The sequence below is a fragment of the Eretmochelys imbricata genome, chromosome 10 (assembly GCF_965152235.1).
Source record: "Eretmochelys imbricata isolate rEreImb1 chromosome 10, rEreImb1.hap1, whole genome shotgun sequence".
NCBI classification, from domain to species: Eukaryota; Metazoa; Chordata; order Testudines; family Cheloniidae; genus Eretmochelys; species Eretmochelys imbricata.
The window spans coordinates 45242958-45259454 of record NC_135581.1 but is presented as its reverse complement, the minus strand read 5'-3'; the positions used below and the strand labels follow the sequence as shown (position 1 = coordinate 45259454).

Genomic DNA, 16497 nt, shown 5'->3' with positions numbered 1-16497 from the left:
ACTGATGATAGCAGTATGGAAGGGTGCGGGCTGCTTCCTCACTTTCAACCCCTACCATAGGTATTGTTTGAAATGTATATAGGAGGAGAACGCATAGTAAAATGCCTTCAGCTGGAGCTTTTGTTTTAAAGCAATTTCGGAACCATTAGCGATTCTCTCCAAGAACTCATGGAGGACGGTCTAGGTCCCAGAATACTAGAGAAGGTTGCACATAGTTCCTTTTTTAAAAATGGGAACAAGGAGGACCTGGGGAATTATAAATCAGTCAGCCTGACTTCAGTACCTGGAAAAAGTTATTAAACAATCAATTTGTAACATTTAGAGGATAATAGGGTTATAAGGAATAGCCAACATGGATTTGTCAAGAGTAAATCATGCCAAACCAACCTAATTTCCTTCTTTGACAGGGTTACTGGCCTAGTGGATGGGGGGAAGCAGTAGATGTGATATATCTTGATTTTAGTTAGGCTTTTGACCCAGTCCCACATGACATTCTCATAAGCAAACTAAGGAATTGTGGTCTAGATTTAATTACTATAAGGTAGGTGCAGTACTGCTTGGAAAGACCATACTCACAGTAGTTATCAATTGTTTGCTACCAAATTGGGGGATAATATCTAGTGGGGTCCCTCAGGGGGCAGTCGTGGGTCTGGTACTAGTCAGAGGTTTCATTATTGCCTTAGATAATGAAGTGGAGAGTGTGCTTAGAAAGTCTGCAGATGACAGTGAGCTGGGAGGAGTTACAGGCACTTCGGAGGACAGGATTAGAATTCAAAAGGACCCTGATGAATTGGTCTGAAATCAGCAAGATGGAAATTCAGTAAAAACAAGTGCAAAGTACAGTACTTGGAAACAGAATCAAATGCGCAACTACAAATTGGGAAATAACTCGCTAGGTTGTAGTGCTGCTGAAAAGGACGTTGGTGTTATAGTGGGCCACAAATTGAATGGGTCAGCAATGTGATACAGTTGTGAAAAAGGCTAATATCATTCTGGCATGTATTAACAAGAGAGTTCAATGCAAGACATAGGAGGTAGCTGTCCCACTGTACTCAGCACTGGTGAGGCCTCAAATGAAGTACTGTGTCCAGTGGAAAGATGTGGACTAATTGGAGATAGGTCAGGTTTTCTAAACTTTTTATCATTTTTGTTGCTCTCTTCTGGACTATCGAGAGAGGCTGAAAAAACTGGGCATGTTTAGTCTTGAGAAAAGCGTACCGAGGTGGGACCCAATAAGCCTTTAAATATGTTAAGGACTGTTATAAAGAGGAGTGTAAACAATTGTTCTCCATGTCCACTGAAAGTAGGACAGGAAGTAATGGGCTTCATCTGCAGCAAGCAAGATTTTTAGGTTAGATACGAGGGAAAATTTTTGAATAATAAGTATAGTTAAATCCTGGATTAGGCTCCCAAAGGGGATTGTGGAATCCCCTTCACTGGAAGTTTCTAAACAGGATAGACAAAACCCAGTCAAGGATGGTCTAGGTTTACAATACATGGTCCTGCCTCAGTATAGGGGACTGAACTTTATGACCTCTCAAGGTCCCGTCCAGCCATAAATCCGTCTGTATCTTTCTTTGTTTTTTGCCCTCAGTTCTGTTTTTTTCCCTTCAGCTTCCAGCCATTGAGAATTGTCTGTCTCTTCCTACAAAGTTCATCAGTAGCACACTCCTTAATAGTTTAATGGGGTTATCTTTGAGTGACAAATGTTTCTCCTTCATGGGATAACCTGCCACAAGACCTCTCCCATCAGCCCAAGGAGTAAGGATCTGTTAGTGATTGGAACCCTGATGGCATGCTGTGCCTACCAATTCAGAAATGTTTGATTTGTCCTTTGTGCTAGACAGATATTTAACTGTGCACTCTTTAGGCAACATCTACTTTGACTGTGGGGGGGGGAAATAGGCCCTGTAGCGTCACAGTCACAAAAATATCCTGCTGGAATCTTTGAGAGTATAAGACACTTCGGTCATTTTATCTGACCTATTTTGGGGATGACTTTTCTTTTAATTTGAGCACGGTGAACTTTTTAGTTTTTTCTTTTTTGTTCTGGCAGGAGGAGCTTTTTGTGGTTAAACACTGTGCTGTGCTATAAATGTCAGCTTTGGTACGCTATATAGCCCTTTGGTACTTGCAGAGAAGGCAACATAATCCTTGCTAGGATTATTAATCCAGTGGTATGAGTGATTCCTGTGGGCCATGTCTATTGCAGCTACCTTTAAAAAGTTAACATAAGAGTAACAGTTGATATCAGTTTGGAGAGAGGAAGAGAAAAATGGTAGGGCATCAGTAGTGGACTTTGGAGGAATTCTTGAGTCACCTAGAAAACAATGGGTAGGAGATCGGGGGCTCTGAAGAGCGTTCACTTCGCCAACCTCATTGTCATTCATTCACTAATCTGACTCAAGTTTTTTTGTGTATTCCACTGACACAATCACTTGGAATGAAGTCCCCTCTGGAGAAGACACTTTTGAAAAATATAATGGCTTTGAGGGGCCTCTCGTTTAGAATTGCTCTCGCCTACCACTGACACTGAAAAGATTTCCAGCAGGGGTGTTGGCATTAATTGCTGTCTAAGAATACAGTGTCCCAAATAACATAAAAACGGGCATACTGGGTCAGACCAAAGGGCCATCTAGCCCAGGATCCTGTCTTCCGACAGTGGCCAATGCCAGGTGCCCAGAAGGAATGAACAGAACAGGTAATCATCAAGTGATCCATCATCCCCTGTTGTCCAGTCCCAGCTTCTGGCGAACAGAGGCTAGGGACATCATTCCTGCCCATCCTGGCTAATCAATAGACCTATCCTCCATGAACTTACCTAGTTCTTTTTTGAACTGTGTTATGGTCTTGGCCTTCACGACATCCTCTAACAAAGAGTTCCACAGGTTGACTGCGTTGTGTGGAAAAAATACTTCCTTTTGTTTGTTTTAAACTTGCTCCCTATTAATTTCATTTGGTGACCCCTAGTTCTTGTACCTGTATTAAGTTTAATTCCTTGGGTGCTGTTGGCAAAAATCCATTTAATCTTTGCCCCTATGGGTTGTCACAGGGCCTCCATTGAAAGCAAGTAATTCCTTATTAACATAATTTATTCCAGTATGGCACTTGGGTTGGTGCAAAGCAGCTGTAAATGAAATGTTAACTTCTGACCCTGGGCATCTGTTCCTTAGAATCTGCCTCCCTCCCTCCCCTCCCCCCCCCCCCCCATTTGAGACTAGAATATTAAACACATAGTATTTGTTTCCAGCAGTATTATAAATTGAACGGGTTGGGTTGCCTTTCTTTATTGCCATTTTTTATGTTAAGAAACTTAAGATTCAGCTCTTCAATTAAGAGAGCTTTACTGCACAACATAGTCTGCGGTCAGAGCTGGTATTGTATTGCAGACAGGGACTTGTGCTGAAGTACGTGCTCTGGGTGGGTAAACTTGGCAGGAGGATGCGGGTGCTGTACATGCCAAGAGGAAGCTGCACACATGGGGTTCTCAAGTCATTTGGCTCTGGTGGATCATAACATCCTTTTTCCCCAATAAACTGTCAGTACACATGGTCCTTCCTGCTGTTCCTCTTGGATTAATTAAGAAATATAACCAGATTAGGTGTCTCGTGCACAGTAAATTTTCACTAAAATGGAAATTTGTCCTTGAGCGTCTAATCTGAGAGATTTAGTTCAAGACTGTAATAACATGAGGTAAAGGTTTTGTCTTTAAAAAGTCACTATCTTGACACATTCTCCTCTAACGCTCATTTGCATGTATCCTGCTGAGTTGACCTGAAACCAAACTTTAGGTCATAAATAGAACTTCTTTGAGCAGATTTCAGAAGTCTCCTGATCTGCTTCCCATTCCTGGAAACCGACTTTTCTTCCCGACTCCATGTTTTTGAGCTGGGGAGATAGTGGTTTAATTGTATTTCAATATACATCGATAAAGAAACAGCCACCTGAGAGAGGGCTTGTATAAAACTTGTTTCCCCCAATTGTTTGGGAATTAGGCCCAAGGTTAATCCATGTAGTTATGCTGCTCTATTGTCATAACCTGGCCCAGTTTATTCCAATAGAGTGTGGGGATGGGGGTTCTTTGGCAGGAAAGAAACTTAAGTAGCTGTGATGAGGTTTGCGGGGAGGGAGAACCCTCACACATGCATATCTACTCCGAGCAGAAAGGACAGGACAGATACGGGCAGCTTTTCCCCTATCCTATAACACTCTGCCATCCTTTCTGTGTAGATGCATATATAGACCTCCCTTTTCAATCTGTCAGTCCCAGCCCACTGCTTTCTCCCTTCCTGGTCCTAGTTTTTTGCCTTCTGAAACATTCTGTGTCGTCTTCTTTTTTTTAATCTCACCCTCAAGCATAACAGTGGAAACAGAAGATCTTCCTGAAACTAAGGCCCTTTCTGCGCTACAGAAACAAGAGCACCATGAAAGTACTGTGTATACCTCCTATTGAGGAATCTGATTGGCTAGTATGCATAGAGCCAAACAGTTTTAATGATCTCTTTTTAAAAATACACTTCTGTAGTTCAGGATTGTCCTTGGGCTAAGGCATGACTTTTAAAACTGACTCTGTCCCAGCTGTTATAACCTGGCTTGGCCACAACAGCTGTTACCCCCAGTAGTTTTGTTAAGGTTGATGGTTTGAAGCTATAGTAAATACAGTGAGTGTGCGGAACCATGCAAGCTCCCTTCACACCTAATGAATAAACCTGTTCCCCACAGGAAAAGTCAACCCATTTTTCAGCACTGCTATTCTGTGTTTTGTGCATTCAGAACAGATGGCAACTTCTCTTGCTCAAGTTAGCAAACCCAAAACAGTCTGATTAGATGTGAGAGGCTACCTAATCCAGCATTGGACACTATAAACAAGTACAATCCTCTGAGTTTTAATAGAATCAAACACCGGTGATCTGATCTTAATACCATCTTAGAGCAGAAGCTGACTAGTCAGGATGTAAACTTGAGGCTGACACTCCTCAAATCCATCTGTAAACAAAGGCTCAGTGCAGTTGCGTTATAGCTGTAGCATCCACCTTACTGTAACACTTAGGCCTGGGCCATTCTTTGGTTGAAACTGTGCTAGCAAGACATCTGAACGGTGGCTAGCACAGGCATGCTGAGGAATGCAGACAGTTTTTTTTCTGGCAACTGTTAAAACTTGGCTACCGGGGAGATTAGTCTGAACCATAGTTTGGCTTCCGTAGTTATGTGGAGGTGGAGAATATCCCAGTCCTCGTTGGTTCTAAACTATACTAGCACTTAAAATTGGTTGTCAACCGCATAGTTGGCACTGTAATGTGGGCTTATTGGCTAGAACAGATGCATGCTACTCACAATACCTTTTTTTATAATGGCTGTTTTCACAAGATGGTGTTCGTCTGTAGCAGTGTTCCTGTTGCATTGCCGTGTGCGCTGTATTAGGTCTGGCTAATAGAATAAAATGAATCAGCAGCAGGTGGGAGTTCTAGTACTGATTTGGTGAAGTAATCTGACATTTTAAAAATAAGATTTCAGCATAAATTATGATATTGGCAGTGGGTTTTTTCACTTCAAGTTACATCCTCTTCAGAGAACTATGCGCTTTGTTGATTGACTGAATGGTCTCGAAGTTTGCTTATCTAACTCTACACTATCATCCATTGATACCATCAGGGAGTGAGGGGGCATAAGTCTGTCTGGGAGTCTTTTTTTTTTTTTTTTCCCCTTCCCCTCCTCCTTCTGTGATTCAGCAGCAGATTTGTCCCTAGAGTCTGCCCCCTAAATTAGAAGTTGGCTGCAGATTCTAAATGCTTTTCCAGATGAGATTTTAGCCATTGGGATTGCACAGATAATACCCATCAGTCACGTTTGCAATGTTTTTGTCTTCCTGAGCCTGTAACTGGACAAACTGAAGCAATAACCCTGAGAGCTGTGAGTGGCACTATTTGTCTCCAAGGATTGTTGACTCAGAAACCTAATGATGACTTCAGTGCCATCCTTAACTATTTTAAAGCTGATTATTTAGCAGAAAAGTGCGGCTACAGTGGTTATCTATGACAGTTGGGGTGAAGAAGTGATTAGGGTTGGGGACCATGGAGCAGCTGGTTGCTGTTGAGAGTTGCTGGGTGGGAACGGAGTTGAATTCCCGTTTAAAAAACAAACTGAATATCCGATCTCCTCCTGTGCGCAAGGGAGATGAGAAAGATACCTTCCCGAATTCCCCGATATTCCTCTGTCTCCTGGGTGCTTAAAATAGCTTCACTAGCTGAGAATGCTTTTTACCTTCTACCCTTGGCCAGGACCATTCCTTGTGGTTGTGGGACCTCTCCAGGGTAATCCATGCCTTGTCACTGCCAGACTGGATCACTGTCATGTGCTCCAGATGGTGCTGTGCACTAACATTACCAGGAATCCACCAGCTGCTTGCTTTCTTGATGGTGCTTGAAAACCGCATGTGACACCTGTATTCCATAATCAACACAGCTTCCCGTTAATGTTTGGGTACAGTACAGTGTTGGTTTTAAGCCATTTAGGGTTATACAGGTTAAGTCCCTCAGAGACCATCTCTTACGTGAGGAGACTCAGTTGAGAGCAGCTGAGGCACTTGGGTGGAGTCAGCTGGCTTAGTTGGGAGGGTTCTTGAGACAGTTTGGAGAGGAGGGTCTTTCAGAACCCAAATTTGCTGACCATTCAATCATGTTGCAAAACTAGCGCTTTCCCCCAGTCTTTTGCTAGGAAAGTATTAGGTGGGGTGACAGCTTGGGAGGATTTCCTACTTTGCAGACTGCTTCCAATTTTTTTATTAAATGTTGTTCATGTGTACATGCTTCAGGTGGGAACACTTTCAAAATAAATTTCATTAAATAAAAACCCAAACTGATTCCCATCTCTTCCCAGTGGCCAAAGCCCCAACTGCCCCTCTGCTCACTTGTCAAAACTCCAGCTTCACCACTGATTTCTAGCATATCTGCATTGTCCACACGAAGCAACTGTTTGAAGCTGAGAATGCAAGGCAGAGTAAAACCGAAGACTCAAAGCGAGTTTTTGAAGTTAGTATCAAAATAACCTGAGGACTAGTGGAAGTGATTAATATAATCATTACATATGTAACTCAGTAAAAAATCCACTTTTGACCCACTACCACCAGGAGTTTCAGTGTGCTGTAGAAAGCAGCACTGCTGTGTTGTAGAACCTCACTGATGAACGTGAGTCCAACGTGCTGTAGGGTGAACAGAACCTGCCATTGAAACATTCCTCTTAATAAAAGCCTTTCTTCCTTGTAAGGGGTGGTATCACAAATGTTCTTCCCAGGCATGCTACCTTCTGGTTGAGGAGTGCTGGTTGCTGTTTCCTTCTAGCCAGTCAGTTCTCCTGGATCAGCTAGCAGGAGTCTTTTAGCAATGCAGTGTTCCCAGGCCTTGCCATAGCCTCACTTTCAAAACTGATGCTGTCTTTCTACTTGTTGGCATCTCTGACTTCATTAGTCTTGGATGACTTAAGCTGTTCTTGGTGTTTCCCCAGAGATTTTTCTTAGGCAAAATCCAAAGAAAGCAATACTGTCATCTTTCATGCTACAGTAACTATAACTGTAATAGAGAGGAACCGTGAATGTCAATTTTCAGCTGCAGGAAAGTCCTTAAGACAAATAGGCCATTAATAATTAAAATTCTGTTATTCATTTTGTTTACAACTGTAACTGGCAGCTGATATATTTGAAATGGCATCTTTTTGGACATACATTTGAAATATAGAATGCATCCAAATAGTGTTTCCGACCTGACATCTTTGTCAGTGAGACGTCACTAAACATGAGTTCTGATAGCCTGCCTTTCATTACCACTTCGGTTCAATTTGACCGCTAAAGACTTCTGTCTGCTGTTTAATACTCATTTGATGCCTCCTGCTTTGGCAGTAAGTTCTGGGAAATGCTCAAGAGTTCATTCACTCATGTTTTATGCAAGAACATGAATTCAGAGAACCCCAACAAAGATAGACCACCAGATCCATGTGCACTGGAATTGGCTAGTGGCTGCAATAGCTTCAGATTTAGGAGCTGTAAATCTGACTTTGGGCAAATGCTTTGGAATGCCATTGGGCACAGAACTGGTCAGACCTTAGTGGATACTCTGTACTACTAAGTGAGTATTGGAACTGAAGACAGCTGTGTTCTCTGGGACATAGTTAATTGTACAGATTGGTCAGTGTAACCTGTTGTGGAATGAAATGCCGTTACTGCTGTTCACACGTGTAATTCTGAACACGTAGTATCAGCAAAACAAGTTATAATTGAACTGGAGGGAATTTGAATGAGGAAACTTGAGTTCTCTTTACGGTGATCGTTATGGTATGACAACACACTGTCTACTCTAGGATCAGACAATGTTTTTAAAAAAAAAACACCCTTAAAATAGTGGATTTTTAGTTACATGTTCTTTACCTATTTATAGGCATCAGTTGCCAAAGTGACTGTTTTGTATCTGTTTGAGTTTTTAATTATTCTTTCCTAATTAAAATTTCACGTTTTACTTCGCATTTCTTAGTAGTAGAAAAAACCCTTTATTAAATGTTCATCTTTCTGAAGTTCATATTTTAGGCTAGATTGAAAATAGAATATTCTACAAAAGCATTGGATAGGTGTTTTTAGGCTTTAAAGTGTCTAGGAGAGCTTTAAACATAGCTAAAGTATTGATCTCTCGTATGTTTCTGATTGGTCATGGTCTGGGCACACGCAATCATAGCTAATACAACTTTTCAGTGGAAGATTCGAATCTTCTAGCAAATTCTCTGTAGTTAGGACTAAGCACATGTTTACCACGGAGTTTGGCAAATTAATTCACTTACTTACACTGTACTAGATGAATGTAGATCCTTAGAACTCTTTGGCCTTAATGTCTCAATGTGACTAGTAATCCTGGGTGTCTGTTCTCACAGGTGGGTACTAGCATGTCAGGCCTTCTTTTTTAGAGTTAAAGGGAGTGGTGAAGTCTTGGGGTGGGGGAGGAATCCTGTCTGGAAAGAATTTGGAGCCAAACAGTTTTAGTATTTTGTTCTTTGTTCTGTAGCAATTTGTAAAATTTAAGCAAGACCCATTCAGTCAGTTCCAAAAAAGCATTTCTATTTTAGTTCATTATAAATGTTAATTTAAAATTGCACTAACACAAATTTTCAAATCAGGCTATGGCTTGTAAAACTGTTCTAAATCGTAGGTATTTTTTCCTAAATGGAACCCCACAGGTGGCACCAACATTACCTAGTGTTGAAGGACATTGAAATAACTGAATTTATTTTAGTAGCTCAGACTGTATTTCACTCTTCCCTTTTTTCCCCCCATCAAAATCTGAAGGACGAGAAGCTCACTGTTAACCAAGATGTCCCAGTGCATGAAGGGAAACCTCACATTGTCCACTTCCAGTACAAGATTACGGAAGTGAAGATCTCCTCCTGGGATGCAGTGCTTTCCAATCAGAGCCTTTTTGTGGAAATCCCTGATGGCTTATTAGCTGACGGGAGCAAAGAAGGGTAAGATCCTAAAGCTGTGTGAGTGCCATATGCAGGGTTAACTGCCTGTGGAAGAAGGTATGGCTTGTAGCCAATGTGACACGGGGGATTGCTTTGACAGGATAAAGGGGGAAGGGATTTATTCTATACCTCCATTCTTAGATTGTAAATATAAATATTCCATTATTCCCTTCTACACCAAAGCTTCCATATTTTTGTGGTTCTGTGTGTATTTTTTCTTCCCCCCTAGGGATCAAGAGACATTTGCCCTTCTCCTTTTTAGCATAAGAATTCAAATAGTGTAAAGGGTCAACATGATTATTTGGTACATAGTATTTCCCATTCCAGGTCAGACCAGTAGTGATCTTGCTCTGGTAATCTGCCTCTAGCAAGGGCTGGTGACTAAATGTTTATGGAGAAGGGGTTATCTCCTCAAATTTTTGTCTTGACCAATTAGACAAGCTTTTGGGGGTGAGCATTTTTATTTCCCTACAGATAATTACATTGTTCCAAAGCATAATTTTCCTTTGTCATCAGTTTGAGTTAGCCTGCTCTTAGTGGAGCTGTCTGTTCTCCTGTAGCCATCCCAGAACCCTTTAAAGTATCTCTGAACTCTGAGATCCCATAACTTCATGTTGAAGTGGACAACACAGATTAATTATAAATGTTGTGTGTAAATTTCATTGGGCCCTTATCAGGCAACATGTCAGAATCTCCCTTTCACCTCTATATCCTTCCATAGTCATTTGCCTTTCCACTTCTTTTGTTTGATCCCAAATGTAGATTTGTGTGCCTTTAAAAATTTGATCCAACTTCATATGGTACCTAAATATGTTGGTACACACGCTAGCAGAATATTCAGTGTACACCTGCACTGTACTTCATATTGCACAAACAGGATCTGGAGAAATCCTTGTATTTTTCTGTAGTTCATAAATATTCCAGCTCTCCCAACTCCCCCAGGCACTGATTCTTCTCTGAGGGTATTTGTCTGCCCAAGTCACCACAATTTCGTAACAGATTATTTTTAGTTAGGTAAAATAAGCCTTGGAAGTTATAATTAAAATCGATGATTATCATATTAACAAAATCCCTTCCAATCCCTAGGTGTTCTCCAATCTTGCTGGCTGCTGTTTAATTAGGTCTTGAAATTCCTATTAGTAAATGTTCTTGTGGTACTGTACTCAAGTCTCAGGTCAATGACTGATGGTAGAGCCCAGACTAAACTGATCAGTGGGGCTGTGGTACTTGGGATCAGTGCAATTTATGTTTTACTAGTTGGTAGAAAATATTTCAGATGTTTTCTGCCACCTCACCATGATGCACTGATGGAAAATTGCATCATGAGTAGGAGACCTGTTCTGTGAAACAATATGCAAAAATTCTCACTGGCTCACCTAGGCAATTTTTCCTCTTTGCCTCCTTCCCTTCCTCCCCCCTCCTTTTTTATAAAGGAAATGTAACAAATCATTTAAAGTTTAAGTGGGGCACAGGTTGGATCAATAGCGGCTTATGAACTGTTGCTTCTGAAATATGGCGCTCTTGGTTACCAACCATTTCTCTGCCAGCTCAGACTAAAGGCATGTCTGAACCATGTCAGGATGTCTGTGCTGGCAAACCCTCGTAGCATAGAGGCAGCCTACACCGGACAGAAGGCTGTTCCTGTTGGTGTAGAAACACCAGTTCCATGAATGAAGTTAGCTATGTCCTCTTCCACGGACACAGCTGTGTCCACCGGGGATGGGCAGGGCGGGATTGGCATAGCTGCATCAGTCAGGGGCTGGCTTTTTTTCACCCCTCTGACTGAGGTACCTTTGCTGATGCAACTTTTCAATGTAGATCAGGCCTACCTCCCAGACTTCAGCAGTTGTTATGGTGGGACAGATATCCATGCCTAGCGCACTGGCATGAATGTGGGAAAGCTCACCCTGTCTAGTGCCAAGGAAATTCTTGAACACTTTCCTCATGTGCAATGAAAGGGCTGGAAGACTCACTCAGTGACTCATATTATTAACGTGTATTACTGTGGTGACTAGTTATGGCTCAGGACCCCATTAAGCTAGGGGCAATAAAACAACAAAAAGACAGGCCCTGCCTCAACAGGGCTTTGTTGCAAGATTTCTTCCTCCAGTGTTAACCAAAGTGCATAATTCCCATGTGTCAGTGTGGATGCATCTATTGTGCCTCAGAACACCTTAGCAATTCCTCCTCATAAGTCAGGCTGACAGCGCCCAGCCACTTCCTTGGGACTGATCGCTTGGTGTAACTAATGTGCCCTTTCCTCCTCCCTGACAGATTGCTAGCACTGTTGGAATTTGCTGAAGAGAAAATGAAAGCAAACTACGTCTTTATTTGCTTCAGAAAAAGTAGAGAAGATAGAGGTGAGAACTTTCGCCTCTGTGTGGTTTTTTCCTCCCTCAGAATAGAGTGAAGCAGCTGTTGCTCTGCAGAGTACTGGCCTCTGCAGGGCTTCACCAGGCCACTTCCGCCGGTAGGAAGTTTCCTGTTGTAATCTCTGCACAACAAGCACTGTCGTAATTAGCTTTCTTGCAAATTACTTGCCCAGTCAGAAATTATTTCGGTTGACTTATATGAATGCCTGATTATTGCTTGTAAAGAAGGGATATTGGACGTCTCTGTGGCTGGATGTCCAAAGTAACTTGCATCAGTAGGAATTGAGCTGTTGGACAGTAAGGCTGCCATGCAGAGAAGTGCCCTTTCCTACTACTTCAGTAGCAATGCAGGATCTCTAATATCTTTAGTCAGGACTCATTTAATGTTTCCTCTCAGCAAGAAATGAAACTGCAAGGTTCACATGATTTGTAGTGGGGTGGCTGTCCTACCCCACGGGGGAACTAAAACACTTTTAGTGATGGTTGCGCCTGGCTCTGTGCCCTGGTGTTGATCCCTGTCATCGTTTCTGAGCAGATGTTTGACCAGTTGATCTCCCAGCACTTCTGTTTTCTTCCAGACCTGTGGGTAATACTTATCCTGCCTGTAGGTGCTCATGACTTAAGAGGGATATGCTAGTATCTAAAGATAGATGTATCAGATAGGTGATTAGAACAAGGAAGCCTGAGGGAATTTATGGCAAAGCACAAGGTTATGAATAAGCCAGTATTAAATTTGACAAGATGTGAGTGAATATCTAGTAATCAAACAACCTTGTGATGGTAGAAGTGATTAATAGATGCAACAAAATTCTTCTTACGAATCTAATGTTAGTCCTCTGCTTCTCAAAAAAGGATTATTCTATGTCTTCATGCATCACTGTTTTATCTTCAGATCGGTAGGAGCTCCTCACTTGCACTAAACACAGGAAAATATTTTTAAAAATCGGTTAGCTGGACAGCGTCTTTCTGGAAGTGAGAAATTTTTGTTCTCATGAATAGAAAGCTGGCAGCACACTTGAGTTACCCACTGTGGCAGCCAGTAATAGCTGGTTTCTGGGAGATGTGTACAAAGGCAACTAAAATTACTTTACCTTGCAGTGAAATTTCTTACCTGTTCCTGAAACAATTGACTGTCAGTGTTCAAACCCTTTCTTCCTCATGATCTGGAGCTCACATTCCAGTGCTAAATACTTCAGTACACAGAACAAATCTGCCACAATGAGTGGGCACTTCCTTGTTCTCTTCCCCTCTCCCTTCTAGCACTGGCTGCCATCATTAGTCAGTCCCTAACTGCTACTGAGTGAGTGTGACCTTCATCTGGGCCCAAAGGCTTTCACCATGGTCAAGCCCACCAAGTGTGTGTCAAGTGCCCACATCCCCGCAAGAATGCTGTTGGCTGGTTAAGCTTATTTTTATGTAATCCTTTGGTACTGACAGTTCATGCCATTGCTCCCCAGCTCAAATTTGCATCTGCCAGGGAAGATGTATTCAGACTCCCAATTAAGTCTAGTCTACAAATAATATTGTACCTAGTGGTGTGGAGTGAGTCCACAATAGTGTCTTACAGGCAGCTGGAAGAAGCAAGTCAGACACAAGTTGGGTGGGGTAACAGAAGCTGATCCAATAAAATATATTACCTCACCACCTTGTCTCTTTGTTACCCTGGGAACAACATGACTACAACAACACTGCACACCTGAATTTGTTAGCATTAAATGTGTGGCTTACAAAGTCCACTACGGATGTTGGAAGGCTTGTCCTTGTTATATATTAAGTATGTGAGATAAAATGATCAGGGACTGACCCAATGCCCCTTCTGCAGAGGTTAAAAGGATTTCTTGTACGACACCCACTGCTTTCATAGGTGATGTAAGAAGGTCACACTTTGTTAGGGTGTATACTACACTTTACAGATTCTACCAATAGATGTAGGATGGTCTTGTGTCTAAGAGCACTGGACTTGGAGCTCTGGGGAATTTGTGACTGCCATAGACTCTGTGTAACCTTGAGCAAGTCACTTAATCTTCCTGGGCCTCACTTGCCCATCTGTAAATAATATTTCTCACAGCATCCCTGGGAGATAGGGGCTAGTTCATTGTGAGGTGCTTAGGTGCTGCTGTGATTTTTACCAATCTTCCTATTTGGTGTCCACATTTTCTGCAACTGTGTATTGCATTGGCATCTAGAGGCCCCAGTCAGGATCCTGGCCTTGTTGTGCTAAGCACTGTACACTCAGACAGTCCCTGCCTCAATGAGCTCTAGACAAGATACCCAAAGAGTGGAGGAAGCAGGGGGAGGGAAATGGAGATACAGCATAAAGAACAGACAAGATACAGGTGAAGAAAAAGACATAGGGAAAGGACAAGGTAACCACGAATCTTTGAGTTTAAAAGGTCAGCCCACCTAAAAATTCCTTTTTTGATGTGCAGTGCAGCCCTGAAAATGTGGAGTTTGCCCATGTGCATATTGATTCCCCACCTGGACTTTGTGCTGGGGAATACAGCTAACAAGGCATTTCATTCCTGAGGTTAACAGTATCTCTCTCTTCCCTCCCCTTGGGTAGCTCCACTTCTGAAGACATTCAGTTTCTTGGGCTTTGAGATTGTGAGGCCTGGCCACCCCTGCGTTCCATCGCAACCCGACGTGATGTTCATGGTGTACTCTCTGGATCAGAACTCTTCCTCTGATGAAGAATAGCCCCTGTGGAGTACGACAGCGTGACCTGAAGATGCTTTTGAGAGGAGAAGGGGTTAAATCTCCTTTCATGCGGAAAGGGAAAACAAGCTTCTGTTGGACTGAAACTGCATTTCTCATTGTTAGATTGGCCTGTATATCCTCAGAGTTGACTTTTCATTGAAATGTGTTACATAGAGAACTATATATCTATATCTATATATCTATATACACACACACACACGTAATCTCCAAATAGTAAATGGAAGATGTTTATGAACTGACATAGAAGCTCTTTAAATACAGTTGTGTGGTATACTTGTTAGCCTAGCAGTGCCTCATGCTTGGGCTGTGAATGGAAGCCTGGCATGCCAGGGGGAACGCCGTGGCTAGAAGCAGTATCAGTTTCTTGACTTTTTCAATCAGTGTTTTTTTTTTTCCTGATCACCGGATGTGTGGCACACATTTTAAAGACTTGTCTATTTTTATGTTCACTCAGACTCTTAAATGTAAGGCATGTTTTGGGTGTAGACACACAGAAGGGATGTGCTTGAGTTAACTCTTAATGACACTACATTTAAAACCTTATATGTTTCTGCACTGGGGTAACCAATGCTATATACAGCTTACCCCAGCTTGCTCTTCCAGCTTTGGTTTAAGCAGTCTTACTCTGTTCAAGGTCAGCACTGCGCTATGGCAGCATTCAACAAAGGAGCATTCAGGTTACCTTTACCCAGCGGGTGCTTTATTTTAGAAGAAGAGCCTTTGCCTAGGCCTCTGGCAGTGCTGCAGTGGTACTCTCCTTAAATTGAATAAAAGGAGCATTGGAGCACTACCTCTGGTTCAGGTGAGCTCTTTGGCTGCTCGTGTGTTAGTTGTGTGGAGCGGTTGGGAGTCCTTAGGAAAGGTGTGAGCTATCCTGGTCTGAATGTGGGTCACTGGCTTTAAAGTCTCTGGTGAGACTGGTTAAGGGGGCTTTAGTTTTTAATTCATCACTTCCTTCATGATCTTCCTCATCTCAAAGCAGAGGTCCATGCCTCTGTTACCAGCTCCACAGAGAGGCCCTTGGAGACTTCAAACGCTGCTGAGACAGGCTCTGTATCAAACCCCAAAGGGAGCGGAATGCAGCACAGCGGGACCAGGATGGTGAAGGAGACTCCATCTGTACTGCCTTCCTCCTCAGATCAATTCTGCAGTTCTCCCTCCCTGTGACTGTCAGTGGGGATGGGACAGGATGGGAGGAGGGTGGAACTGCTGGCTGTCATTTGTGTCTTTCTGAATCACTTCTAATGTTCGAGAAAAGAGTTAAGCTCTTCTGTTGATGCCATTTGGTTTTAATCTTTCTTTGACTGCTACATGAGAAATATATATTTATAAATCCTCCATTGGGGATGCATTGTGAGCTCTCTTGCTGACCTGGCTGCCTTATCCATTGCATTGTCCTTGTATGCTTTGTTCTGCTTTCATGTTTATGTGGAGGATGTTGTCTGAAAGCTGAAGCCATTCCATAGACTTTCATAGTCACTGTTTATTTTGGGGAGGGGTTGGGTCACATGTTGTTAGTGTGTGAATAAATGATTTTAAAGTTGGCGTCTGTCTCCCTCATTCCCTTCCCCCCAAGATGGAAGTATTTGGTTGCTGGCTTGGATGTCCAAGCCTCCCATGGCAGGGTGTGGATTGACTGAGTTTCAGTATTGACAAGGGATAGGGGATACTTCCACATACCTCTATGATGTAGCCAGGGCTGAGCTGAATGTGAGACTTTTGAAAGGTATTTAACCATCATCCTCTAGTCTATATTATTACAGTAAAATGGTTCTATTTAGTCTGGTCTTATGAGACTTCCTTCCAGGGCAACTTACAAAGCTGTGAAATAGTCCCATCGAGACAGTGGTAGGAGCTGCAAAACTAAACTCACTGAAATATACTGAAGGGACTAACCTTGCACTGTCCC

The 16497-nt window shown here is 42.4% G+C and overlaps 1 protein-coding gene across 1 annotated transcript in view; it reads left to right on the top strand.

The window, feature by feature from the left end:
* Positions 1–16133, top strand: part of OAZ2 (ornithine decarboxylase antizyme 2) — a 28227-nt gene extending 12094 nt beyond the window's left edge. The window contains 3 exon segments of the mRNA XM_077828840.1: positions 9323–9498; positions 11773–11858; positions 14434–16133. Coding sequence (XP_077684966.1) covers positions 9323–9498; positions 11773–11858; positions 14434–14567 — 396 coding nt within the window. The 3' untranslated portion in view covers positions 14568–16133.
* Positions 16134–16497: the final 364 nt, after the last annotated feature.